This window comes from Prionailurus viverrinus, chromosome A1 (assembly GCF_022837055.1).
Source record: "Prionailurus viverrinus isolate Anna chromosome A1, UM_Priviv_1.0, whole genome shotgun sequence".
Taxonomy (NCBI): Eukaryota; Metazoa; Chordata; class Mammalia; order Carnivora; family Felidae; genus Prionailurus; species Prionailurus viverrinus.
Genome location: NC_062561.1, coordinates 142,381,042 through 142,408,183, shown reverse-complemented (window position 1 = coordinate 142,408,183; position 27,142 = coordinate 142,381,042). Strand labels below are relative to the sequence as shown.

The following is a 27,142-nucleotide window of genomic DNA, read 5'->3' as shown; positions in this document are numbered from 1 at the left end:
TTGAAACTCAGAGGCTAAATAAATTGCTCATTACCACATATCTAATAAGTGGCAGAGATCATTTTTAAGTCAGGTCTTCAGGTCGTCGTTCAGCAATACCATTGTATATGTGACAAATAGATACTGTTTTTATTCTTAAAATACTTTCAGGGAAGAAACGAAACCACTTCCTTTACTTAGAAGTTTAATAATCCCCCCCTGTTATTTAACAGGACAGATGATTTTTAAAATTTTTTTGATGCTTTGTATTTTATTTTATTTTATTTTATTTTATTTTATTTTATTTGTGCAAGAGAGAGACAGAGTGCTAGTGGGGCAGGGGCAGAGAGAGAGGGAGACTCGGAATCTAAAGCAGGCTCCAGGCTCTGAGCTGTCAGCACCAGATCCTGATGCAGTGCTTGAACTCACATACTGCAAGATCATGACCTAAGCCGAAGCTGGACACTTAACCGACTAAGCCAGCCACGTGCCCCCATTTTTTTTTTTTTTTTTGAGAGAGAGCGAGTGAGCACAGGAAAGAGGCAGAGAGAGAGAGAGAGAGAGAGAGAGAGAGAGAGAGAATATCCCAGGTAGCAGGCTCAATGCTCAGTTCAGGGCTTGATCTCAGGACTCTGAGATCATGACCTTGCCAAAATCAAGAGTAGGACACTCAACTGACTAGGCTACCCAAGCACTGCAGGACAGATGATTTTTGATGGGACATGATAGCTGCATTAAAATTAAGCATGGTTTTGGGTGGCTCAGTCGGTTGAGTATCCAACTCTTGATTTCAGCTCAGGTCATGATCCCAGGGTTGTGGGATTGAGCCCCATGCTGAGTATGGAGCCCACTTGAGATTCTCTCTCTCTCTCTCTCTCTCTCTCTCTCTCTCTCTCTCTCTCTCCATCTCCCCTGCTCATGTTAGCTCTCTCTCTCTAAAATAAAAAAAAATTAAACATGGTTTCAGGAGTCTAGAAAACGCCTTTCCTCTTGATCTTTACCTGCTTTTTAGAAATGAATTCAAGATTGTTCTACCATGCCACTGAGAAGGCTCTTTATTTGTGTGGGGAATCTTTATCAGTGGAATTGTCTTCTTGTGACATGAGCTCTGGGCTGATGTAACAAGAAACTTGGGAGCCAGCTCTGAGAGTACTTTGAGGGGGATTGGTGGCATTGTAAGGGAGAGGTGATGGTTTGACTCTATCCACAAGGGAGAGCATCCTTGAATCCTTTGGTGCTACAGATAGGTTTCTTGTCTTTCCATGCAAGATTTTATAAGAGGATCTTTTTATTTTACTTAATATATAATATTAAATATTCATTAACTCAGGATAAGCTGTTTCTCATTTTTCTGTCCTTCACTGTCAACCATAGAATCATAAAATCTTAGCACTTAAAGCGATATTTGAAGTCACCGCATTCAAATTCCCTGACCATAGTTGTCCCGTTTTCATTTCACGGCAAGTGGACTTGCAGATTCTGACTCATCACAAGACACATCTCTAGTATTGGCTCAAGCACCTGGAAGTCCTTCATTTCATTGAGACTAGTCTGCTTCCTGTTCTTCCTTCTGTAGTCTTGCCTTGTTAAGACTTTCCATCACATATCTTAGTACTGAAATGATTTTTATTTTTAGTCTTTTATTAATCAGTATAAGACTAGGATATGGTATGGTACCACATAAACCTTCTTTTTCTGGCTTTAAACAATCCAGGTCTATTTCTTGCTTACAAAAATTCCACTATAAGTGAAGTGATTCCCCAGGACAGCTCCCCTTCATGTGGAGACTCAGTGATAGCAAGCTTTTTTTTTTTTCCATTTTGTGGTTTGGCCACCTCATTATGGGGTTTCCATTGTCTTTTGGGAAGGAAAGGAGAGAACTGAAAGGCTGTGAATTGGCTCTAATGGTTTGACCTGGAAACTCCTGCTAATATTCCAATAAGTAAGAACTAGTTATGTAGCTTCTTCTAATTGCAAGAGAGCTGGCCAGTATGGGGGAGCACATGGATATTCAGTGAGTAGAAAATACCTCTGCAGTCTTATTTTCTCTGTCATAAATACCCTTAGTTCCCTTATTTAACATGTTTTTCATAGTTTATTAGTCAATAACTACTTTTTTTTTGCTTATTGGCAAGGCTGTGGAGATGGGGGTGCCAGAGAAATAGATGATGCCCAAGCTCTTGAAGAACCTATATCTAGATGGTGAGACAAATTTTAGTTAATATACAGTGCAAAAAGTGTTGTACACAAGCTGTTTTTAATGGTTTGATCAAGTGTTAAATTCTCTTATCTGTATAATAAATGCACTGGGAATTCAAAGAAGCAAGAGATCATTGGGGCTAGAATTCCTCAACAAGGCTTCCTGAAGGAACTGGGCCTCATAGGATAGCACTGTCACCCTGGAGGATTCTCTTCTCCACTTTACTGGAATTTTTTTGTCCTTTCCTTGTGGGCCTTATTTTCAGATCAGTAAAGTAGGTGTGGAATATTTATCTCTATCATTACCAAGTTCTCTATTACCCTCTTAAATTTGGAGTCATTGATCAGATTTAGGTCTCTAATGACCAGGACAAGTGATGGTGGACCATCTGCCATACCCACATTAGTAGCCATTTATAATCTCATATAGTGTTGTTATAGTATCACAGATATTCCCCAAATGGATAAATTGTAGCAATGTAATTCCCCAATAGCTAGCATTAACTCTGGCAAATAGTAGGTACTCAATAAATGTTTATTAAGTTGAATTTAGGTTAGACAGGTCATTGTTAAAGCTCCCAGCTTATTGCACTTGCTCTTTGCCTGTTATCACCTAGGGGAGTGGTTACCAATTTTTAAAATACCATATATTAAAAGGCATGTATAATTATTTTTATTTTATTTTTTGTATTTTTATTTAATTTATATTTTTTAAAATTTACATCCAAGTTAGCATATAGTGCAACAATGATTTCAGGAATAGATTCCTTAATGCCCTTTACCCATATAGCCCATCCCCCCCCAGCCCCTCTAGTAACGCTCTGTTTGTTCTCCATATTTAAGAGTCTTTTATGTTTTGTCCCCCTGCCTGTTTTTATATTATTTTTGTTTCCCTTCCCTTATGTTCATCTGTTTTTTTCTTAAAGTCCTCATATGAGTGAAGTCATATGATATTTGTCTTTCTCTGACTAATTTCACTTAGCATAATACCCTCTAGTTCCATCCACGTAGTTGCAAATGAAAAATTTCATTCTTTTTGATTGCCGAGTAATACTCCATTATGTGTGTGTGTGTGTGTGTGTGTGTGTGTGTGTGTATACACACATCACATCTTATTTATCCATTCATCCATCAATAGACACTTGGACTCTTTCCATACTTTGGCTATTGTTGATAGTGCTGCTATAAACATTGGAGTGCATGTGCCCCTTTGAAACGGCATATCTGTATCCCTTGGATAAATACCTAGTAGTGCAATTGCTTGTGTTGTAGGGTAGTTCTATTTTTAGTTTTTTGAGGAACCTCCATGCTGTTTTCCAGAGTGGCTGCACCAGCTTGTGTTCCCACCAACAATGCAAAAGAGATCCTCTTTCTCCGCATCCTGGCCAACATCTGTTGTTGCCTGAGTTATTAATGTTAGCCATTCTGACCGGTGTGAAGTGGTGTATCTCATTGTAGTTTTGATTTGTATTTCCCTGATGATGAGTGATGTGGAGCATTTTTTCATGTGTCTGTTGGCCATCTGGATGTCTTCTTTGGAGACGTGTCTATTCATGTCTTTTGCCCATTTCTTCACTAGATTGTTTGTTTTTTGGATGTTGAGTTTGATAAGTTCTTTATAGATATTGGATACGAACCCTGTATCTGATAGGTCATTTGCAAATATCTTCTCCCATTCTGTGGGTTGCCTTTTAGTTTTACTGATTGTTTCCTTCACTGTGCAGAAGCCTTTTATTTTGATGAGGTCCCAATAGTTCATTTTTGCTTTTGTTTTCCTCACCTCTGGAGACGTGGTGAGTAAGAAGTTGCTGCAGCCAAGATCAAAGAGGTTTTTGCCTGCTTTCTCCTTGATGATTTTGATGGCTTCCTGTCTTACATTTAGGTCTTTCATCCATTTTGAGTTTATTTTTGTGTATGGTATAAGACAGTGGTCCAGGTTCATTCTTCTGCATGTCGCTGTCCAGTTTTCCCAGCACCACTTGCTGAAGTGACTGTCTTTATTCCATTGGATATTCTTTCCTGCTTTGTCAAAGATTAGTTGGCCATACATTTGGGGGTCCATTTCTGGGTTCTCTGTTCTGTTCCATGGATCTGAGTGTCTGTTTTTGTGTCAGTACCATACTGTCTTGATTATTACTGCTTTGTAATACAGTTTGAAGTCCGGGATTGTGATGCCTCCTGCTTTGGTTTTCTTTTTCAAGATTGCTTTGGCTATTCAGGGTCTTTTCTGGTTCCATACAAATTTTAGGATTATTTGTTCTACCTCTGTGAAGAAGGCTGGTGTTATTTTGATAGGGATTGCATTGAATGTGTAGATTGCTTTGGGTAGTATTGACATTTTAACAATATTTATTCTTCCAGAACAAATATTCCAGAAGCATGGAATATTTTTCCATTTTTTTGTGTGTCGTCTTCCATTTCTTTCATAAGCTTTCTATAGTTTTCAGTGTATAGATTTTTTCACTTCTTTGGTTAGATTTATTCCTAGATATTTTATGGTTTTTGGTGCAATTGTAAATGGGATCGATTCCTTAATTTCTCTTTCTGTTATTCATTGTTGGTATATAGGAATGCAACCGATTTCTGTGCATGATTTTATATCCTGCCACTTTGCTGAATTCATGGATCAATTCTAGCAGTTTTTTGGTAGAATCTTTTGGGTTTTGCATATAGAGTATCATGTTATCTGTGAAGAGGGAAAATTTGATCTCCTCCTGGCCAATTTGGATGCCTTTTATTTCTTTGTGTTGTCTGATTGCTGAGGCTAAGACTTCCAGTGCTCTGTTGAATAACAGTGCTGAGAGTGGACATCCCTGTCTTGTTCCTGACCTTAGGAGGAAAGCTCTTATTTTTTCCGCATTGAAGATGATATTAGCTTTGAGTCTTTTATATATGGCTTTTATGATCTCGAGGTATGCTCCTTCTATCCCTACTTTCTTGAGGGTTTTTATCAAGACAGGATACTGTATTTTGTCAAATGCTTTCTCTGCGTCTATTGAGAGGATCGGTGGTTCTTGTTTTTTCTTTTATTGATGTGATGAATGACGTTACTTGTTTTGCGGATATTGAACCAGCCCTGCATCCCAGGTATAAGTCCAACTTGGTTATGAATAATTTTTTTAATGTACTGTTGGATCTGGTTGGCTAATATCTTGTTGAGGATTTTTGCATCCATGTTCATCAGGGAAATTGGTCTATAGTTCTCCTTTTTAATGGGGTCTCTGTCTTGTTTTGGAATCAAGGTAATGCTGGCTTCATAGAAAGAGTTTGGGAGTTTTCCTTCCATTTCAATTTTTTGGAACAGCTTCAAGAGAATAGGTTTAACTCTTCCTTAAATGTTTGGTAGAATTCCCCTGGAAAGCCATCTGGCCTGGACTCTTGTTTTTTGGGAGATTTTTGAGTACTAATTTGATTTCTTTACTGGTTATGGGTCTGTTCACATTTTCTATTTCTTCCTTCCTGTTTCAGTTTTGGTAGTATATATGTCTTTAGGAATTTGTCCATTTCTTCCAGATTGCCCATTTTATTGGCATATAATTGCTCGTAATATTCTCTTATTATTGTTTTTATTTCTGCTGTGTTGGTTGCGATCTCTCCTCTTTCATTCTTGATTTTATTTATTTGGGTCCTTTCCTTTTTCTTTTGGATCAGACTGGCTAGGGGTTTATCAATTTTGTTAATTCTTTCAAAGAATCAGCTTTTCTGGTTTCATTGATCTGTTCTACTGGGTTTTTTTGGTTTTGATAGTATTGATTTCTGCTCTAATCTTTATTATTTTCTGTCTTCTGTTGGTTTGGGGTTTTATTTGCCGTTCTTTTTCCAGATCTTTAAGGTGTAAGGTTAGGTTGTGTATCTGAGACCTTTCTTCCTTCTTTAGGAAGGCCTGGATTGCTATCTACTTCCTTCTTATGACTGCCTTTTGCTGCGTCCCAGAGGTTTTGGGCTGTGGTGTTATCATTTTCGTTGGCTTCCATTTAGTTTTTAATTTCCTCTTTAACTTCCTCATTAGCCCATTCATTCTTTAGTAGGATGTTCTTTTTTTTTTTTTTTAATTTTTTTTTTCAACGTTTATTTATTTTTGGGACAGAGAGAGACAGAGCATGAACGGGCGAGGGGCAGAGAGAGAGGGAGACACAGAATCGGAAACAGGCTCCAGGCTCTGAGCCATCAGCCCAGAGCCCGACGCGGGGCTCGAACTCACGGACCGCGAGATCGTGACCTGGCTGAAGTCGGACGCTTAACCGACTGCGCCACCCAGGCGCCCCGAGTAGGATGTTCTTGAGTCACCAAGTATTCATTATCTTTCCAAAATTTTTCTTGTGCTTGATTTCAAGTTTCATAGCATTGTGGTCTGAAAATAGGCATGGTATGATCTCGAACTTTTTGTACTTGTTGAGGGCTGATTTGTGTCCCAGTATGTGGTCTATTCTGGAGAATGTTCCATGTGTACTGGAGAAGAATGTATATTCTGCTGCTTTAGGTTGTAATGTTCTGAATATATCTTTTAAGTCCACCTGGTCCAGTGTGTCATTCAAAACCATTGTTTCCTCATTAATTTTCTGTTTAGATGATCTGTCCATTGTTGTAAAAGGGGTGTTGAAGTTCCATACTATTATGGTATTATTATCAATGAGTTTTTTTATGTTTGTGATTAATTTATATATTTGGGTGCTTTCATATTTGGAGCATAAATGTTTGTAATTGTTAGGTCTTCTTGGTGTATAGACCCCTTAATTATGATAAAATGCCCTTATTCATCTCCTGTTACAGTCTTTATTTTAAAGTCTAGATTGTTTGATATAAGTATGGCTACTGTGGCTTTTTTTTTGTCGACCATTAGCATGATAGATGGTTCTCCATCCCCTTACTTTCAATCTGAAGGTGTATTTGGGTCTAAAGTGTGTCTCTTGTAAGTAGCGTATAGATGGATCTTGTTTTCTTATCCATTCTGTTACCCTGTGTCTTTTGATTGGAGCATTGAGTCCGTTGACATTTACAGTGAGTACTGAAAGATATGAATTTATTGCCATTATGTTTCTTGTAGAGTTGGAGTTTCTGGTGGTGTTCTTCGGTCCTTTCTAGTCTTTGTTGCTTTTGGTCTCCCCCACCCCTGCTCCATCTTTTCTCCCCTCAGAGAGTCCCCCTTAAAATTTCTTTCAGGCCTGGTTTAGTGATCACAAACTCCTTTAATTTTTGTTTGTCTGGGAAACTTTTTATCTCTCCTTCTATTTTGAATGACAACCTTGCTGGATAAAGAATTCTTGGCTGCATATTTTTCTGATTCAGCACATTGACTATATCCTGCCACTCCTTTCTGGCCTGCCAAGTTTCTGTGGATAGGTCTGCTGCAAACCTGGTCTGTCTTTCCTTGTAGCTTAAGGACTTTTTTCCCCTTGTTGCTTTCATGATTCTTTCCTTGCCTGAGTATTTTGTGAATTTGACTATGATATGCCTTGTTGATAGTCGGTTTTTGTTGAACCTAATGGGAGTCCTCTGTGCTTCCTGGATTTTGATGTCTGTGTCTTTCTCCAGGTTAGGAAAGTTTTACACTATGATTTGCTCACATAACCCATCTACCTTTTTTTCTCTCTTCATTTTCTGGGACCCCTCCCCCATGATTTTGATGTTCCTTTTTAATGAGTTACTGATATAATTCTTAAATTGTGCTCTTTTGCCTTAGTCTCCCTCTTTTTTTCTGCTTCATTATTCTCCATAAGTTTGTCCTCTATATTGCTGATTCGCTGCTCTGCCTCATCCATCTTTGCCACCGTGGCATCCATTCAAGACTGCAGCTCAGTTATAGCATTTTTTTTTTTATTTCATTCTGACTAGCTTTTAGTTCTTTTATCTCCACAGAAAGGGATTCTAATGTTTTTTTGACCCCAGCTAGTATTCTTATCGTGATTCTAAATTCTGGTTCAGACATCTTGCTTGTATATGTGTTGATTAAGTCCCTGGCTGTCATTTCTTCTTGCTCTTTCTTTTGGGGTGAATTCCTTCATTTTCTCATCTTGAAGGAAGAAAGGGAATTAAAAAGGTAAAAAAAATAAAATTAAAAAATTAAAAACAACACACACACACATCAAATAAATGATGCTAGATCCTAGGTGTGTTTTGGTCTGGTTGTTGAAAGGAGCTTGATAGATTAGAGAAAAAAGGGGAAAAAAAAAGGTTTGAGAATTTGAAAAAACGAATACAATGAAATAGAATAAAATGAAACGATGGAAGAAAATAGAATTTGAAAAATTTACAAAAAAGTAAAAAATACAGTAGAAAAACATTAAAGAAAAATATTTTTAATAAAAATTGAAAATAAAAATAATTTTTTTCTCTTTCTGTATTTAAGAAAAAGAAAAGAAATGAAAAGAAAAAAATTAAAATTGAATAGATGGACCAGCGAACAGACTGAAATACGATTGAAATTACACCGTTTTTCTGCAGAGGTCAAACTGTGACGCACTTTATAGTCCATAAACTAAGCAGGCAGAGAGACTTGTGGTGTTCCTGAAGAGCGAAATTGGCCCACTTGGGCAGAACTTAGTATAATGGCTCCATTCTCCAGTAGATGCTGCTGCTTAGCTTTCTGGGGTGGATTGTTTTGGCACTTCTAAGTGTGTATGCGCATGCGTGGGAGCAGTGAAAATGGTGTCACCCAGCTACCAGTCTCTAGTTTGGGAACTCTGTTCTCCCCAATCAGCAACTGCACACCCGTCCTTTGTCTCCAGCTTGCATCCATTCCCCGCTTTTACACTGTCTGTGACCAAGCTAGGCTGCCAGGTGGTATCTCCCTCCTGAGTTTTATCTCAGATGCGACTGCTCACTTTGAGGGACTGCGGCTTTGACCCACTCAGACCCTCTGAGGGTCTAATCCAAGCAATGGCTGGGTGCCGGCCATGTCCAGGAACATTCGTGGGACTGTGCTGCTGCCGATGCCCAGAGACTGTGGCTGGGTGCCAGCCTGCCCCAGAAAAATGTTGCACAATTGTGTAGTAGCAGTATTTCAGGGATTATGGAAAATCACAACATGCATCTGGCACCAGGCTTCACACTTAACAACCTTGTTCCAGCACCACCAAATGTGGTTGTTCTCTGGAGTCTGCTGGGACTGGGTGGCTGCACAGCCTTTACCAATCTCCTTCCTGCAGAGGAACCACCTCTCCCTGTGTGGCCCGAGGCTCTCCAGACCTCACTCTGCTCCTGGGGATTTGCCCTTCCCACCAGAGCACTGCCAGGTACTGAGCTGCGGAGTTTCAGACTCTGTGCTCCCCGTGTTTATAGAGTCTTAATGGAATTTAAACCCTCTCCTTTCTCCCTTTTTAGTTCAGTCCCTGCAGCTGTTTCCACTTTTCCATTTTCTCTCCACATGGATTTTTTTTGGGGGGGGGTGCTTTTCCCATACTCTCCCCCCATCCATCCTCTCTCCGCAAGCAAAACCAGCTCCTCTCTCTTGTGGCCTCTCTCTTCCAGTTCACTTCTTTGTGCTGCCATACCTGCTGAGTTGTGGTTCACGTTGTGCAGATTGTTGTGTTAATCCTCAGCTCAGTTTTCTAGGTGTGTAGGATGGTTTAGTGTTGATCTGGCTAGATTTCTTGGACGTGAGATGCAAACAAAACTTCCATGCTCTTCCGCCATCTTGGCTCCTCCCCCCCAAGGCTTATATGATTATTAAGATGAAAAATAAATCACTCCTGATAACAAGCAAAATAGTATTTTCATTCTCACAAAAAGAAACCATTCTCATCCTATGGTGAGCACAGTGCTCACTTGGAGTAAACTAGTCACCCGCGGGAGGCTAATTACCTTTTCCAAAGAACTGGACTACCATGTAGTGTGTTCTCAAAGGTAATTTAGTAAATGATGCCCTGGTATCTTGAAAGAGTTAATATGCCACTCTTAGAGACTCCAGTGACTGGATTGTTTCTCACGATAGAGGGAGGAGTACATGCTTGTTAGGAAATCTGCTGTCTTAGATTTCCCTGTTGGAAGACTTAAGAGCTTCATTTTCATTTGAAGCCTAGTGGCTTCTCTGAGAACTGATTGTATGCCATCTGACATCTCAGATTTGAAGAGTTACGATGAGAATTCTCTCTTTAGGCATACAAACTCCAAAGTAGGACCTTGAGGTTCGGGTAGGGGTTGCTTTGGATAGCCTGAGTTAGGAGATCACTGCTTCTCAAGAAGCTATGTTTTTTTCCCTTTTAGTTTTAGAAGAACAATCCTTGCCCCTATTCTGCTGTAGTTGAGGACCATGAAGATATGCAGCAGAGTTTGGAAATCATAGTTGTAATCCTTGATCAGCTGTTAGCTTAACTATGATCTCAGTCCAGTCACTTAGCAGCTATGAACTTGTATTTCCTCATGGGTTACCTGATGTTCTTTCCCAATGCTGACCAAATCTAATAATGCTATAACTGTATGGTTGACCAGTGTGGGGTAGTCAGTTTAAAAATACCTGTTAACCAGAGGCCTAGGCTGCTATTTGTCTAATCTTTCTTTTGAAGATAATTTTCTTTTATTTGGGAGGAGTTGATCTGATTCTGAGTTAAGTTAGCATTGTGTTAAGGGGGTGAAAAGGTAAGCAGATAACATCAGTGTTCTGCTGAAGAGTTCCTGCCACCAACAACTTCCCTTGCCTCCTTGTAATAAGATGCAGGCAAGGGATTGGGACTGCATTAGAATTATTTTACAGAGTAGGAAAGGAAGTTTGGAATATGCAGGAATTTAACTTTCCATTGAAAACATGGCTTTGCAAAAAAATCCTCATCCCTGTGCTACAGTCATTAGTGCCATGGGGTTTTTGTATTATCCAGTAAAGTATGTTTAGTCCATGAATTTAACTGAAAAGGAAATATTAGAAAGAAAATAGACAACCCAGACATATTCTCCTATAGGAAACACTCAGTAACTTTTGGTTGGATTGACTGGACTCAAGGTATTAGTTTTTGTGTGAAGTTAGCAAGGCAACTGGACAACTACTTAGAAGCTAGTATGTGGCAGTGTCACCATATTTATTCAGTTGCCAAAGCAATGCCAGGTGTTTATGACCACATGAGAGAATGAAAAGAATGGTTATCTAGTGGCTGTTCAGGTGAGTGCATGGACATAGGCCAGGAAGTATCTCTGCTCATGCCTCTTTTTATGTATGGATGAAGGCAGATAGTTCAAGTCCAAGGAAACTAGTGAAGCATGTGAAGTATTTTAGGAGCCTTCAGCTTTCCTCTCTCCGCTGACATTTTTAGATTCGGGAGCTTCCCCTTCACATCCTTTCCCCATTCACAATAGGAAATTAGTTGGTACTATTTACACTTTGAAAAGATTTAAAGCAATATGCTAATTCATCCATTTTAAACCCTCTGATTTTAGTGTAGAAAGAATGTCTTTATCTTAATCAATTAACAATTAAGCATTAGGAGGCAGGTAAGAATGGTGTTGGAGATAGAATGATTTGCACGGGGGCATTCTTCAGTTTAAAGAAATGATACACCTGAAACTGGCCCCCTAGATAAAATCCACTTTAGTTATTTATGGATGCTCCAGAATTTGGAGAAAAAGGAGTAAAGAAAAATACTCTTCATGTGGAAGGTGGAGCATAGGTGGGTTTTATTATTCTTTAAATGGTATATATATTCTTTTGTTCATTGGACATATTTCACAATAAGAGAAAAACAATAAAAGTATCAGTTGTAGTTTCCTCCCCTCCACAGTTCCTGTCTTTAAACATCAGCTTTTCTAGAGTAACCAAGATTTTACAGATTTCCTTAGAGATTGATCGCCTCAAAACTTCTGAGGACACAAGTGGCAACTTCTGTATTGTTGCCTTCTCCTAGGTGACACCCTGGGCTCCAAAGTCACTTGGGGCATTTATGGCTTTAAAGTAGTCCTCTCCAGCCATTGCTGCCATACAAACCTCATCTCTTTCTTCCCTATGTTTTTTATTCTTCTGCTGTGAAATCCCCAGAGTCCATTTTTACTATGTAATATCCTGATTTGAAGCTTCCTTCTGCCTTCCCTATGGTAATCCTGTTGTTTCCTCTAGACAGGCAGTCCTCATCCTCCTGGCCCCAAATTTCTGCTGCTTCAGGGACATCTGGAACTGGGGTCAGGGCTTGGGAGAAGTAACAGCTGGACATGCTGCCCATGCATCTCTCAGGTAAATGGGGTGAGGGAGAGAGGGAAAATGGAGGCTTCATTGGGTATAATATAGGAAAGTCTGACCTGGAACATAGGGATAGGTTGAGACAATGAAATCTAAGTTTTGGGAGAATCACCCATGGGACTTTCTCTCTTAACTTGTGTGTGTATTGATGATTAGTTCAACTATTTCCTGGCCTGAATGCGTGGCACCTGACACTTATTAGATGGTAAGAAATATTTGTTGAATAAATGATACTGAGGTGGTAATAAGGTAAAAATACAATATTTTACTTTAGGTATTGGAGAAATGAAAGCGAAGTCAAGTAATTTGCAGTGTAAAAGTAAAAAAAATTCTATTGATGTGAACTTCTTATCTGATCATCATGAACAACTAAGCAAATATATGTCACATCAAATACTTCCAAATGATATTTGAGTTTTCTTTGGTAACAGTAGTAAATTCCACGAGATACTAGGTAGGTTGTATCAAGGTAGGAAGGAAAGTCACTGGTTGTCTAATATTATTGCTGGTCAAATCATTCACACAACTTACAGACCTTGTGGTCGTATAGCATCAGCTTAGACATCTTCAAGATATAGGAAACTCACCACCTGATAAGGAATCTCATTTCTTCGAATACATTCTTTTTTTTTTTTTATTTTAAAGTTTATTTATTTATTTTGAGATAGAGTGCAAGTAGGGGGAGGGGCAGAGAGAGAGGGAGAGAGAGAATCCCAAGCAGGCTCCTCAGTGCAGAGCCCAGTGTGGGGCTTGAATCCATGAACTGTGAGATCATGCCTTGAGCTGAAACCAAGAGTCAGAAGCTTAACCAACTGAGCCACTCAGGCACCCCTCTTCTAATACATTCTTATATTACACTGAAGCCATTCCTCCTCTGTCTTAGCCTTGATGTCCTACAAAACAAGTCTACCTCCTTTATTATTACTTGACATATCTTCCCATGTATAAAGACAGCTTTTTTATTTTTCTTCCTTTCCTAAAATCTATGAAAAGATAAGAGGCTATGATCAGAGATGCTAGAGTTTCCCAAGTTATCAAAAAACATGTTTAATCATCTTTATTAAATAGAAGACAGATTTTAAGTTGCATGGGGTAGGGTGTCTTTATTTTTCCTAACCCACACAGATAAAACAGGTTTTTTTTTTTTTTTAAATCAATATGTTTCAGTCTCTAGGGATGGGGTTTAAGAATCTCATTTTGAAGTTTGAGAATCACTGTTCCAGTCACTGAAGCTGTCCAGGTGAATTAAGTGTAATTGATGCTAATCTCAGGAATGGGTCTCACCTAGAAAGCAGTGTTGAGCATTTGTTTGTTTGTTTTACTTTTAGTTTAATTTTTTTCTTTTTAAAATTTTATTTAAATTCTAGTTAGTTAACATACAGTACAATATTGGTTTTAGGAGTAGAATTCAGTGATTCATCACTTGCATACAGCACCCAGTGCTTATCATAACAAGTGTCTTCCTTAGTACCTATCACCCAACTAGCCCATCCCCCACCCACCTCCCTCCATCAACCCTCAGTTTGTTGTCTGTCTTTAAGGGTAATGTTGAGCCTTTCTGACCTCTCAGCTAACAGCCTTGGAATGGCCTCAAGTCTTTTACTGACTAAATGTTAACATTGACACCTATTAGCTCTCATTTACAAACTTTCTTTCCCTCTTTCTCTTAGTCATAGATTTCTCAATTTTATTTATTTGTTTATTAATGTTTATTTTTGAAAGGGAGAGAGAGAGGGTGCATGAGCAAGTGGGGGAGGGTCAGAGAGAGAGGGAGACAGAGAATCCAGGTTCTGTGCTGAGAGCAGAGAACCCAAGGCAGGTCTCGAACCCATAAACCATGAGATCATGACATGGGCTGAAGTTGGATGCTTAACTGACTGAGCCACCCAGGCATTCCAGATTTCTCAGTTTTAGTTAGACCTTCCCCCGACAGTGCACAGGTTGAGTTCTTTTCAGTCTCCTTATCCTTAGCCCTCTAGGTTGCTGCCAATGTAGGATAGTTACCTGTTCTCCAAATTCAAGTTTTCTGAGATTATTTCTATGCTTAGACCTTTATATTTCATTGCTCTTCAACCTTAATTTATTTTCTAAAGCTTTATGTATATGAATGAAATCCACTTATAATTCCTTCCTCCATCTGATTATTTTTCTTTGGTTTATGATACCTTCTAATCCTCATGCATGTGCCTATTTAATTTTTTGTGACCAAAAAAATAGATGATATTTTGTATTCTTTCTCTGTGTATTTTCCATATTGGGGTATGTTTTCATATATGTAGTTTTAATGTCTATAGGATTATCTTAGAACCTTTCGTGATACTAGTGTTACCTGTTTGTTGTAAATACTATTAAATATAAATACATATTTATTCATTCAAAATATATTTGAATCTGATTCCATAACCCCATCACTCAGTTAAATACTAAGATTTGATGTATGAGTGTGTATGTTTATAGATGAGAGCAAGAGAGAGACATAGAGACACAGAGAATGAAACCTGTGTGAAAACACAAGAAAGTTACTTATAGCTACGTCCTGCAATATGGTAACCACTAGCCACATGTGCCTATTTAAGTTAAATAAAATTAAAAGTTCAGTTCCTCAGTCACAATAGCCACATTTTAAGTGCTCAAAACCCACATGTGATTAGTGGCTACTGTGTTGAGTGTCATTACAGAAAGTTTTATTAGACAGTGCTAACTTACAGCATTCTAGGCTAGGGTGGTAGAGAATCAGATTGCTCTGCTCCTTGCTGAATTCCATGGGACTTCTGTGCTACAGTACAGAGTGAATTGAACAATATAAGCTGAGAGTGAGTACTCCCCAAAGGCCTTTGAAGAAGTACATGTACGTAAGAACTTACCTAGCCATGGGATTTCAAAGTAAACTTTTTAAAAATGAGGTTAAGGGGAACTGAGCAAGGTGATTTTAATTACCAAAGGTACAGAATGGGTGAGATGTATAGTTCAGGTCTACTATTTCTGTACTTGCTATATATCCCTAGTTGAATCCATATTTCAGTGATTTTCTCTGTCAATGGTAACCAAAGAATGCTTTTTATATAAGATTTTTAATTTGATCTGTATGTGCATTTGGGGCTGTTCCTTGACTATTTAGAGTGGGTATATGACAACTGTGGTGAGGAGTAAAAGAGAAGAGCATTGTGATTTGAGATAGATGCATGTCTGTGCACACACACACATACACACAGTTATGTCATAGCTGTTTCCGGAAAACAACTGTCTTACCACTTGGAGCTTGTCTGGTTCCTGATTTGAAATTAGCCATACTTTCTCCGCAGGGCATCCTCAGTTCCCAGCAGATCTCAAAAATGGTTATATATCAAAACCCTGTGGACCTGGTCAAATGTGCTGTTACATTAATTATAATGCAGATTGTGGTTGTGGATTCTGTATGCAGATATGCATAGAAAGCCTGCAGATGTGCACAAAGGAAAAGCTGTTGAAAAGGCTTGAATACATTGCACTGGTGCCAGGCATATTTATCACAGGCTAGTTACTGAGAATGCTGTTGGATTTATTTAATGACTTAGTGTCAAGTATATCATGAAAGAGATTCAGCTCAGCTAGTAGGGGAAAAATATGTGTGTATTTAGTTCTTCCTGCCACTTCACCTCATCCAAAGCCCCCAGACAGAGTGGGCTTATAAAATTTTTTGATGTTTAAGATGGTGACTTAAATGTAATCATTGAGTGTTTCTTTGGGGACTTAAAATAATTCTAAAATTGAAACTTACTTAAAAATGATCACCTTGTATCTTTGTTGCCGGTAATATTGGAAAGTCACAGACTTCATCATAGATTTGGTTTGTAGGATTGATTATGAGAGGGTATTATTGTAGCCATTAATTTTTTTTAATGATAAAAAATTGCGAACATATGCAAATATAGAAAAAATAGTACAATGAACTCATGTATAAAGCAGCCATATCTAATAATTTTTAAGATTTCTGTTTCATTTGCTTTATTCATTATTTTTTTCATCTTTTTTCTCTGAGTCTGTTAAAGTGAATCTCAGACATTGTACATATTTCTATATGTATCTTTAAAAATGTGAATAAATATTCTATTCATACCCTCCAACAATTAATTTTTTTGGTATAATCTAATCTATAATCAAATTTCTTTGACTATTTCAAAATATCTTTTTAGAGTTACTTAGAATCTTGTTCAAAAAAGTTCTGCATATTAGATTTGTCTCTTTTGGCTTTTAAAGAACAATTCAGTAATATTTAGTGAACTTAAAAGAGTTGGTCATAGTCCAGTTTTTTTTTCATTATAGTCAGTTTCTTGTGGTGTGTTTTAAAAATTTTTTAACGTTTATTTATTTTTGAGAGAGAGGGGCAGAGCATGAGTAGGGGAGGGGCAGAGAGGTAGGTAGACATAGAATCTGAAGCAGGTTCTAGGCTCTGAGCTGTCAGCCCAGAACCTGATGCAGGGCTCAAACTCACAAACTGTGAGACCATGACCTAAGCCGAAGCTGGACACTTAGTCAACTGAGTGACCCAGGTGCTCCTGTTTTTTTTTTTTTTTTTTTTTTTAATGTTTATTTATTTTTGAGAGAGAGAGCATGAATGGGGGAGGGACAGAGAGGGGGACAGAGGATCTGAAGTGAGCTTTGCGCAGACAGCATGAGCCTCATGTGGGGCTCAAACTCATGAACTGTGAGATCGTGACCTGAGCTGAAGTTGGATGCTCAACTGATTGAGCCACCCAGGTGCCCCATCATAATCCAGTTTTATTTATTTATTTATTTATTATCATAATCCAATTCAAGCTTTTCAACACTCCCCCCAAATTTCTTCGAACACATTTACATTCAATCCTTGCTTCTGCCTCCAGCCCCTAGAAACCACTGATCTGCTTTTTTGTATAAATTTTCCTTTTCTGAATATTTCATATCTTAAGTCTTAAAATCTGTAGTAGTGTCCTCCTCCCTTCTTTTCTCCCCCTGCCATTCACTTAACTGGTCTGTAGAAACCCCTGCATTCTAGATTTGTTTGCTTGCTTCTTTCTAGAGTCATGTTATTTGTTCCTTTACTCCTCTTATCCTTCCATATTTCTTGTAAATAGAATTTAGCTCCAGAGCAGCATTATCCAGTAAAACTTGTGCAGTGATGGAAATGTGTATCTGCACTGTTGTTCTGTACCTGTGCTGTCTAATGGCTACATGCGGCTTTTGAGTACTTGTGACCGAGAAACTGAATTTTTAATTTTACTTTTTAAATTTAAATAGCTACATGTGGCTACTGGCTATCATATTAGTGCACTGTAGAGGCTTTTAATCAGATTTAGGTCCAACATTTTTGGGCATGAATATTTCATAGGTTGTGCTGTATGCTTCATATTTGATCATATCAGGAAGCACACAGTGTTTGCTTGTCTTCATTTCAGTGATGCAATGATCAACCAGGGGGTTCAAGTTGTTACAGCCCGATCTCCATTGTACAGTTTCCTATCACCACTTTAGCTAATGGTTTCATACATTTATGAATATTGTGTGAAGCATTTGCTTCACTAGGGCTTGCAAAATTATGATTTTCTCATTCTGTCATTCCTTCCATGTTTATTAGGTAGAATTCTTTAGTAAATAACTTTATTTCATCACCTAGAGCTATTTGATTATCCTAAAATATATTTTGTATGTGAAAGGAAGGAAAAATGTTTAATTTTTCCATTTTAACTGCAAATCTTCAGAATAAGTAATGTGTGCCTTAGTTATTTCCAGTAGTGTTTAATGAAGAGCTTTTTAAAGAAGTTTATTGGTTTGAGAGTGAGAGAGTATGTACACCAGTGTGTGCACAAGCGAGAGCAGAGAAAGAGGGAGAGAGAATCCCAAGCAGGCTCCATGCTATCAGCGCAGAGCCTGATGTGGGGTTTAGTCTCAGGAACCAAACTGCAATATCATGACCTGAGCCAAAATCAAGAGTCAGACGCTTAATTGGCTGAGCCACCTACGCGCCAGGAAGAGATTTTTTTTTTTTAAGGTGTCATTTTACACTTGAGGTTTATATATTTGGTGTATTTTACTCAGTTGTATTTAGATATTTTTTGATGCTCTAAATATTCTATCTTTGGCCACTTGGAGCTCTTTGTGTTGGCTCATATGTTCTTTTATGTTTTAAATTTTTAAAAATGTTTTTATTTATTTTTGAGAGAGAGAGAGAGAGAGAGAGAGCGCGCAAGCGCACAAGCAGGGGAGGGGCAGAGAGAGAGGGAGACACAGAATCCGAAGCAGGCTCCAGGCTCTGAGCTGTCAGCCCAGAACCCAACACCAGGCTTGAACCTACAAACTGCAAGATCATGACGTGAGCCGAAGTTGGATGCTTAACTGACTAAGGCACCCAGGCATCCTGCTCATGTGTCTTTTGATTAAAACCACGAAGAATACTAATCATTAGGGAAATGCAAATCAAAATCACCTCAGACCCATCAGGATGGCTACGGTCAAAAAACAAAACAAAACAGAAAATAGCAAGTGTTGGCAAGGATGTGGAAAACTTGGAACCCTTGTGTGGTATTGGTGGGAAAGTAAATTGTGGCAATTGCTATGGAAGATGGAGAGTGTTTCCTCAAAAAATTAAAAATGGTATTACCATATGATCCAGCAGTTCCTCTTCTGAATATATACCCAATGGAATTGAAAGCCGGGACTTGAAGAGGTATTTGTATACCTATGTTTATAGTAGCATTAATTGCAGTAGCCAAAAGATGGATGAATGAATAAACAAAATGCTATATATACATACAACGAAATATTATTTGGATTTAAAAAAGAAGGAGATTCTGATACATGCTACAACTTGGGAGAACATTGAGGACATCATGCTAAGTGAAATAAGCCAGTTGCACAAGGACAAATAATGATTTCACTCATATGAGATGCCTAAAGTAGTCAATTTCATAGAGACGGAAAGTAGGCGCATAGTTGCTAGGGCTTTGGGGAGAATGGGAGTTATTGTTTAATGGGTATTGAGTTTTAGTTTTACAAGATAAAAAGAGTTCTGTGTGTGGATGGTAGTGATGATTGTACAACAATGTGAATATATGTAATACCACTGATTTATACAGTTAAAAATGGTTAAGATGGTAAATTTGTTATGTACATTTTACCACAATTTGCTTAAAAAGCAGTTTCTTGAAGTCTTCTACGGGCAAAAGCCTAATTGGGTATGCATTTAAGTGAAAATGGAAGGAGTGGAATTGGAGAATCTAGATATAGGCATTTTTTTTAAAAGTTAAAATATATACAAAATCAGCAAAAGTGTATTTACTTGTTTATTTTTTACACCCAGTGTGGGGCTTGAACTCATGACCCCAAGAGCAAGAGTTGCATACTTCACGACTGAGCCACCCAGGTGCCCTTTTTCTTTGTTTTTTGTTTTTTTTGTGTTTGTGTTTTTTTTCTTTAGTAAGAACAAAAGTATTTAAAAACCCATTTATATGCTACTTAAAAACCAAGCATTGTTATTTTTGTGTATTTTCCTCACATGTGTGTATATTATTATTTTTTAAATCAATGTTATGTTTTATTTATTTATTTTGAGAGAGCACAAGTGTGCACGTGTGTGAGTGGGGGAGGGGCAGAGAGAGAGGGAGTCACTGTGCTGTCACTGCAGAGCCCGACATGGGGCTTGATCTCAGGAATCAGGAGATCATGACCTGAGCCAAGATTAAGAGTTGGACACTTGGGGTGCCTGGGTGGCGCAGTCGGTTAAGCGTCCGACTTCAGCCAGGTCACGATCTCGCGGTCCGTGAGTTCGAGCCCCGCGTCAGGCTCTGGGCTGATGGCTCAGAGCCTGGAGCCTGTTTCTGATTCTGTGTCTCCCTCTCTCTCTGCCCCTCCCCCATTCATGCTCTGTCTCTCTCTGTCCCAAAAATAAATAAACGTTGAAAAAAAAAATTAAAAAAAAAAAAAAGAGTTGGACACTTAACCTGCTGAATCAGCCAGGTGTTCTGTGTGTGTATTATTAAAGAAATTTATATACTTAAAAAAATCCACTGGGAAAATCTGTTCCCCCCCCCCCCCCCTCCACCTCAGTATCCTGTGATACTTTAAACACATTTAAACCAAACTTATCGGGGCACCTGGGTGGCGCAGTCGGTTGAGCGTCCGACTTCAGCCAGGTCACGATCTCGCGGTCCGAGAGTTCGAGCCCCGCATCAGGCTCTGGGCTGATGGCTCAGAGCCTGGAGCCTGTTTCCGGTTCTGTGTCTCCCTCTCTCTCTGCCCCTCCCCCGTTCATGCTCTCTCTCTGTCCCAAAAATAAATAAACGTTGGAAAAAAAAAAACAAAAACAAAAAACCCCAAACTTATCTTGGAATGTCAGATCTAGAAGAGTCATGTAGAACATCTGGTTTAATCTCATTTTTAAGAAAAGGACATGGAGCCAGGAGGTTGTGTTTGTTCAGTGTTAAGTGGCTAAATGGTGATAGAGCTTGCAGACCACCTGTCCTCTGTGAAGTCCTTATCACTGCACCATAGATGTTTCTAATATCCCTCTTGAAAACTGGTTCCACCTCTTGGTTTCCATATATTTGTCAGTGTCATAGTCATTGCTACAGTTACCAGGGACTATATGGGGGTAATAATCATTAATTCCTATTCTCCTCTTTTCTTCTGTTTCCTACCTAATAAATAAAGTCCTATGGAAATTTTCTTTGAAGCATTTATCACACTCCTGTTTTCTCATTTTTAGTGATGCTGGAATCAGTGGGGTCAAGTGGTGACAGCCTCACTTTCATTATTTAGTTCACTATTAACTTTTTATAAAACAGTTTCATCCATTGATGAATATTGCTCTACTCCTAATTCAGAGCCTTATTTTTTCTTGCTTGCCTTTTTGTGCTTTTTTGTTTTCTCTCCATGTCTGCTACTGCTTGGTTTTTCCTTATATAACTTTCGGATCCTCCTTCTGTCTTACTCAAAACCTTTTTTTTTTTTTAAGAAAAAACCTTTTATTTTTTTAATTTTATTTTTTATCTTTTAAAATTTACATCCAAATTAGCATATAGTGCAACAATGATTTCAGGAGTAGATTCCTTAGTGCCCCTTACCCATTTAGCCCATCCTCCCGCCCACAACCCCTCAGTAACCCTCAGTTTGTTCTCCATATTTATGAGTCTCTTCTGTTTTGTCCCCTTCCCTGTTTTTATATTATTTTTTTCCCTTCCCTTATGTTCATCTGTTTTTTCTCTTAAAGTCCTCATATGAGTGAAGTCATATGATGTTTGTCCTTCTCTGACTAATTTAACTTAGCATAATACCCTCCAGTTCCATCCACGTAGTTGCAAATGGCAAGATTTCATTCTTTTTGATTGCCAAGTAATACTCCATTGTATATATATACCACATCTTCTTAAGCCATTCATCCATCGATGGACATTTGGGCTTTTTCCATACTTTGGCTATTGTTGATAGTGCTGTTATAATCATGGGGGTGCATGTGTCCCTTCAAAATAGCACACCTATATCCTGTGGATAAATGCCTAGTAGTACATTTGCTGGGTCATAGGGGAGTTGTATTTTTAGTTTTTTTGAGGAACCTCCATACTGTTTTCCAGAGTGGCTGCACCAGCTTGCATTTCCATCAAAACCTTTTTCATAGCCCAGTAGAAGTCTGTGGCCTATGAACTTATTTTTTGCAACCATAAAAGTATTTTTTTCTTTAATTTGAATGGTTTTAGACATGACATAGTTTCACCTCATCCTGCATGACTTTCTATTGCTTTCTTTTTATAATTAAAAAAATTTTTTTTGGAGAGAGAGAGAATGAGAGAGCAGGAGAGCAGGGGAGGAGGAGGAGGAGGAGGAGGAGAGAGAGAGAGAGAGAGAGAGAGAGAGAGAATCTGAAGCAGGCTCCATGCCCAGCACAGGCCTGATGCGGGGCTCAATGTCGTGACCATGAGATCATGACCTGAGCCAAAATCAAGAGTCAGATGTCAATGGACTGAGTCACCCAGGTGCCCCTCTGTTGGTTTTATCTAGCTCACTTCTCAAGTACTACTCATTTGTACTTGCTACTTGTTCCTGTAGCCATTTTTAGTTTGCCAATCTTCCTGATATTTAGCATGGTCTTCAGCGCCCTGAATAATGGCTGCCCTCTGTATTTCCAACATTATTTCTTACTACTCCTCTACAGGAAACTTTAATCCATTTTCTTATCCTTTTGCTCCCTTTCTCCTCTCTTACCCTTATCCAAATGCTTTGAAAATGAACTCATCTCACACTGTGACCAGTTTCTAGCCTTGTGTGTGGAATTAATGGATGAGTGAGTTTTTCTGGCACTAGTTGGGCTCTTGAAATCTTTGTCTTCAGGGAGCTCCGACTGTGGGAGACTGTGGGAGACACTGGTATGTAACAAGCTAATTTTCATAGTAATTTTAAAAAGTCAGTTGTGAAGAGTGATGAATTTTGCTTAGGAGGGCAAGAGTGGTAAATTTTGCCTGGGAGAGCCACATTTAGCTTTCCCTGGCTTCTCCAAATCATTGACTTCTTTCTTTGTTCTCTGACCATACCATTGATTAACACGTATTTTTTAGTTTTCTACATCTCTAAAACTAGATTATGATCTCCTTGAGAAAAGTGATCATATTTGAATTTTTTACTTCTGTATCCTCCCCTGCCCATAATAGGTACTCAGATTTTTGTTCAGAGTATATCAGTGAAAGTTTTAATGACAAGAAACGGAGAACTGTCTTGCTGTTTTAAGCAAAAAGGATGTATTGTGAAGATAATGGAGAATCACATGGGGCACCTCGGTGGCTCTGTCAGTTGAGCATCCGACTTGGGCTCAGGTCATGATCTCACGGTTCGTGGGTGTGAGCCCTGTATCCAGCTCCGTGCTGGCAGCTCAGAGGCTCAAACCTGCTTTGGGCTCTGTGTTTCCAGCTCTCTCTGCCCCTCCCCTGCTTACTCTCTCTCTCTCTCTCTCTCTCAAAAATAAACAAACATAAAAAAAAAAAACCTAAAAAAAAAAAAAAGATAATGGAGAATCACAGAAATGACAGGAAGCCAGAGGAACAGGCTTGGAAAGTGAGCAGGAACCAAAAGGGCCCCAGAGTGTAGGCAGCTATAAAAGTCTGGCCAGCTAGTTGCTTTCATCTCTCCATCTTTACTGCGTTCCTCCCTAAATCAATCTTAATTCAAACTTTGACATTGGGTTATTCTTCTTCTAAACTTTAGAATTCTAAGCAGCTCTACCTTTCAGAGAGTAGAGAAAGGAAGGAATTGTCCCCTTTGGCCCCTCAGAACAAAGCGTGTCACAAGACTATACAAAATAGGTTCTCCCAAGTAGGAAAAGGATTTGATGCTGGAAAACTCCCACCCAACATGTTCCCAGTCCCAGAGAGGTGGTGAAAAGCCAACTGCAATTATCCATTACTAATAAAGGAAGAATGCATGTAATCTTTGCCTTGGGAAATTTGGAAAGAGAGTATGGTAGAGAAGTGAGTTATGGTGAGGATTTTTGGGCATGTGGGGTAGGAAGAAAGATGAGTGGTGAGGACTTTGAGGATAGACAATGGTAAGAAACAGTTAAGAGTATGTGTTAACACAGGGAAAAGAGAAAGTTTGGTAGGATGAGGTTCCCAAGGATAGTCTCCATCATTTTACTTAGGGCTGGTTCTAGTCAGTAGCTATCTTTGGTGGGTCATCCAAGAAGTGAAAGTTGGCTCATCCAGTTGGTGAGGCTAGATTTGAAATGTTTTTCAACACATAATATATCCAAATGCTTAAAAATTAAAACCTAAGAGGATCTAGTAAAAAGCCTTCCTCCCACCCAACCCTGCCCCCATATATCAAAATTCTCCTTCTTAACAGGTGGTCATTAGTTTCCCATATATGCTAGAGATTTTTAAAGTGAATTATAAACAAATGTAGATTATATATTTTCCTCCCTTTTATAAACACATGGTAACATTTTGTTACACTGTTCTATACATTTGTGGTTTTTTTGGTGTTAGTGTAAGTTCTTTATGTATTTTGGATGCTAACCCTTTATCTGATATGTCATTTGCAGATATCTTCTCCCATTCATTAGGTTGTCTTCTGGTTTGGTTGATTTTTTTCCTTCGCTGTTTAGACACATTTTATTTTGATGTATGTAGTTTGATGTCAGTAGTTTATTTTTGCTTTTATTTCCATTGCTTCAGGAGATATATCCGGAAAAATGTTGCTATAACCTTATATTAGTGTTGTTTTTTTTTTTTTAAATTACCAAGTGCCAAAGTCCTTTTTTAATCTTTCACCTCTCCTCACATTATGGAACCCTGTGTTTTGGAAGATTTTCACTATCATATAGAATTTATTAAACAAATAATTTTCTCATTTGGAAAATCAGTCAAGGATATCTATCTATCTGTCTAGCTAGTGATGTATCTGACAGTAAGAGAGCTTCTGATTAGCAAGAGATAACCACTGTTCATTGCATAGAGTAGACATAATTCCTACTAAGAGCCAATAAATTTATGTTTTAGTTAACCTCGTTAAGGGAACAGCTTTTACTCTTTTTAGAAATAGTAGTAATAGCTTGAGATTGCTCATTACTGCATTTACACATCCCTAAATGTCTAGAGACTCTAGGTTTGAAATTACTATGCAGTTTCTTTTTCAGGAACACCTGATCTAAATATTAACCAAATGTTTTGAGAACCTGAACTTCTGGCTTGCTTAAAATCATAGTAATTCCAAAGCCTAAGGACAGGCTTTGGCATTTTGTTTCAGCCCTCATCAGCAGCTTTGGCATTGAACCATAATGGTCTGTACAAATCTAGTTGGACCTTTTGGAAAAGGAGAAAATTACATCAGACTGGACTCTTCCTATGCCAGGAAACTTAACCCAAACTTACTTAGGAAAAAGGGAATTTATTGACTAACATAATTCCAGAGACCAGTTTGGCTTTAGGCATTACTTGATGGGAGCTCAAGCATTGTTCACAAACCTAGTTCTTCTGTATCTCTCAGCTCTAACATTGCTATTTCAGGATGAACTCATTACATTCTCAGGCAGATTCTTCCCTGTGGTTCTTGGCTGGTTAAAGAAACTCTGCATCTTTCAAGGTTTAAGTCCAGTGGGAAAGAGAGAGGCTCTTCTTTCCAGGATACCTAGCAAGAATTTGAGTCTCATTGGCTTTGACAGAAATATATGGTCATCTCACACAAGTGACTGTGCTTGGGAAATGATGCACTGATTGTTTAGGCTGAGGCCCGTAATTCTAGGTGTGAAGCTCCTTCTAAATGTATGGACTGAGAACTGGGGCCAGGCATTTTGCAGAGGCAAGTTGGAATAAAGTTATCAGAGGAAGAACGTCTGGTAGTCTAATACCAAATAGCTACACACTAGCATTTATCCTGCATTTGTCATTTCCTATTTGCTAGGCACTGTGCTAGATACTTGAACAAATGTGGTTTCATTTAATTTCATTCTTACAATGTCTCTGTGAGATAGTTATTTTTCTCTCTTCTTTATGGTTAAGAAGATTATCTCAGAGAGGTTAAGTCATTGCCCAGTTTTTTATCAGTGGTAATTTCTAGAACCAGGATTCTAGGCCAAGTCTTTCTGTATCAAATTGCAGTGCATTTCTCACCACTGTCTGTCTGGTATTCAAAAAATAACTGTGAGCAGTAGCTGCTGCATCACTGGAAAATGACAGTAGTCTCTCTGATTATTTTGAAGATTGAAACACTCATCTGGATGTGTTTGTAAAATGATGAATTGTATTATTTTTAGTTTTTCCTTGTGTAGACCCATATGGGCTGCACTCATTCATCTAATAAATACTTGTTGAGTACCTGTTTTGAGTCAGATAGTGTTCTAGAAATTGAGGATAAAGTAGTGAACAAAACAAGTATCCTATCTCAAGGAGCTTACGTTCTGGTGTATACAACGAGGTATATATATATATACTATGAGATTAGGTGATTTTGAGGCTTCCCTTTTAATTTAGATTACTGAAGGAGCTTCAATCCTCACACGTTTTCTGGGTCACGCAGATCCATGAAATTTCATTCATAGTTTGTATAGTATTGACTCATAAAACTGCTCATTGAGACCGAACTGATATGAGGTCCAGAAGCAAGATTGAAGAATGAAGTAACTACCTAAAATCAGTCAAGCTATAAAGAAAGCCAAATGACTTAAACATTCATTTATGTTCAAAATGTCTTTTCCTCATTTTTCTGGTTTATTTTTAGAAAGAGTTTGTTTCTCTTATTCCAACCACTGCCTTCCCTCCATACACGCAATATGTTAGATTGTTTAGAGCAGTGATTTTCAAAAGGTAGCCTTCAGATATCTGGGGTCCCCTTTAAGAGCTTTAGGAGATTAAAACCATTTTCATTATAAGACTAAGATGTGATTAACCTTTTTCACTGTGTTGACATTTGGTGTGATGGTACAAAAACAATGATGGATAAAGCTGCTCATGTTTAGAGTGAATCAATGCAATGACACCAAACTGTTCTAGTTGTCTGGGTATTCTTAAAGTAAAAAAAAAAAAAAAAAGTTTCACTTAATAACATTTAAAGGTTTTTTTTTTTTATATATAAATGTTTATTTACTTTTTAAGACAGAGCATGAGCAGGGGAGGGGCAGAGAGAGGGAGATACAGAACCCGAAGCAGGCTCCAGGCTCTGAGCTGTCAGCAAAGAGCCTGGGCTTGAACTCATGAATCATGAGATCATGACCTGTGCTGAAGTTGGATGCTTAACTGACTGAGCCATTCAGACGCCCCTCACTTAACATTTTAGATGAACAGCTAAGAACATTTTGATCAGTAAAAAATTGAT

The 27,142-nt window shown here is 38.4% G+C and overlaps 1 protein-coding gene across 3 annotated transcripts in view; it reads left to right on the top strand.

Moving 5' to 3' along the window:
• Window positions 1-2,163: 2,163 nt before the first annotated feature.
• The window catches only part of WDR41 (WD repeat domain 41), a 184,153-nt gene continuing 159,174 nt past the window's right edge, over window positions 2,164-27,142 (top strand). For all 3 annotated transcript variants that reach the window (XR_007152089.1, XR_007152087.1, XM_047858246.1), the window contains exons 1-2: window positions 2,164-2,181; window positions 12,215-12,328. Coding sequence is in view for 1 of the 3 variants with exons in the window: in XM_047858246.1 (XP_047714202.1) it covers window positions 2,179-2,181; window positions 12,215-12,328 (117 nt within the window). In the remaining 2 variants the exon portion in view is untranslated. The remainder of the gene's footprint in view (window positions 2,182-12,214; window positions 12,329-27,142) is intronic.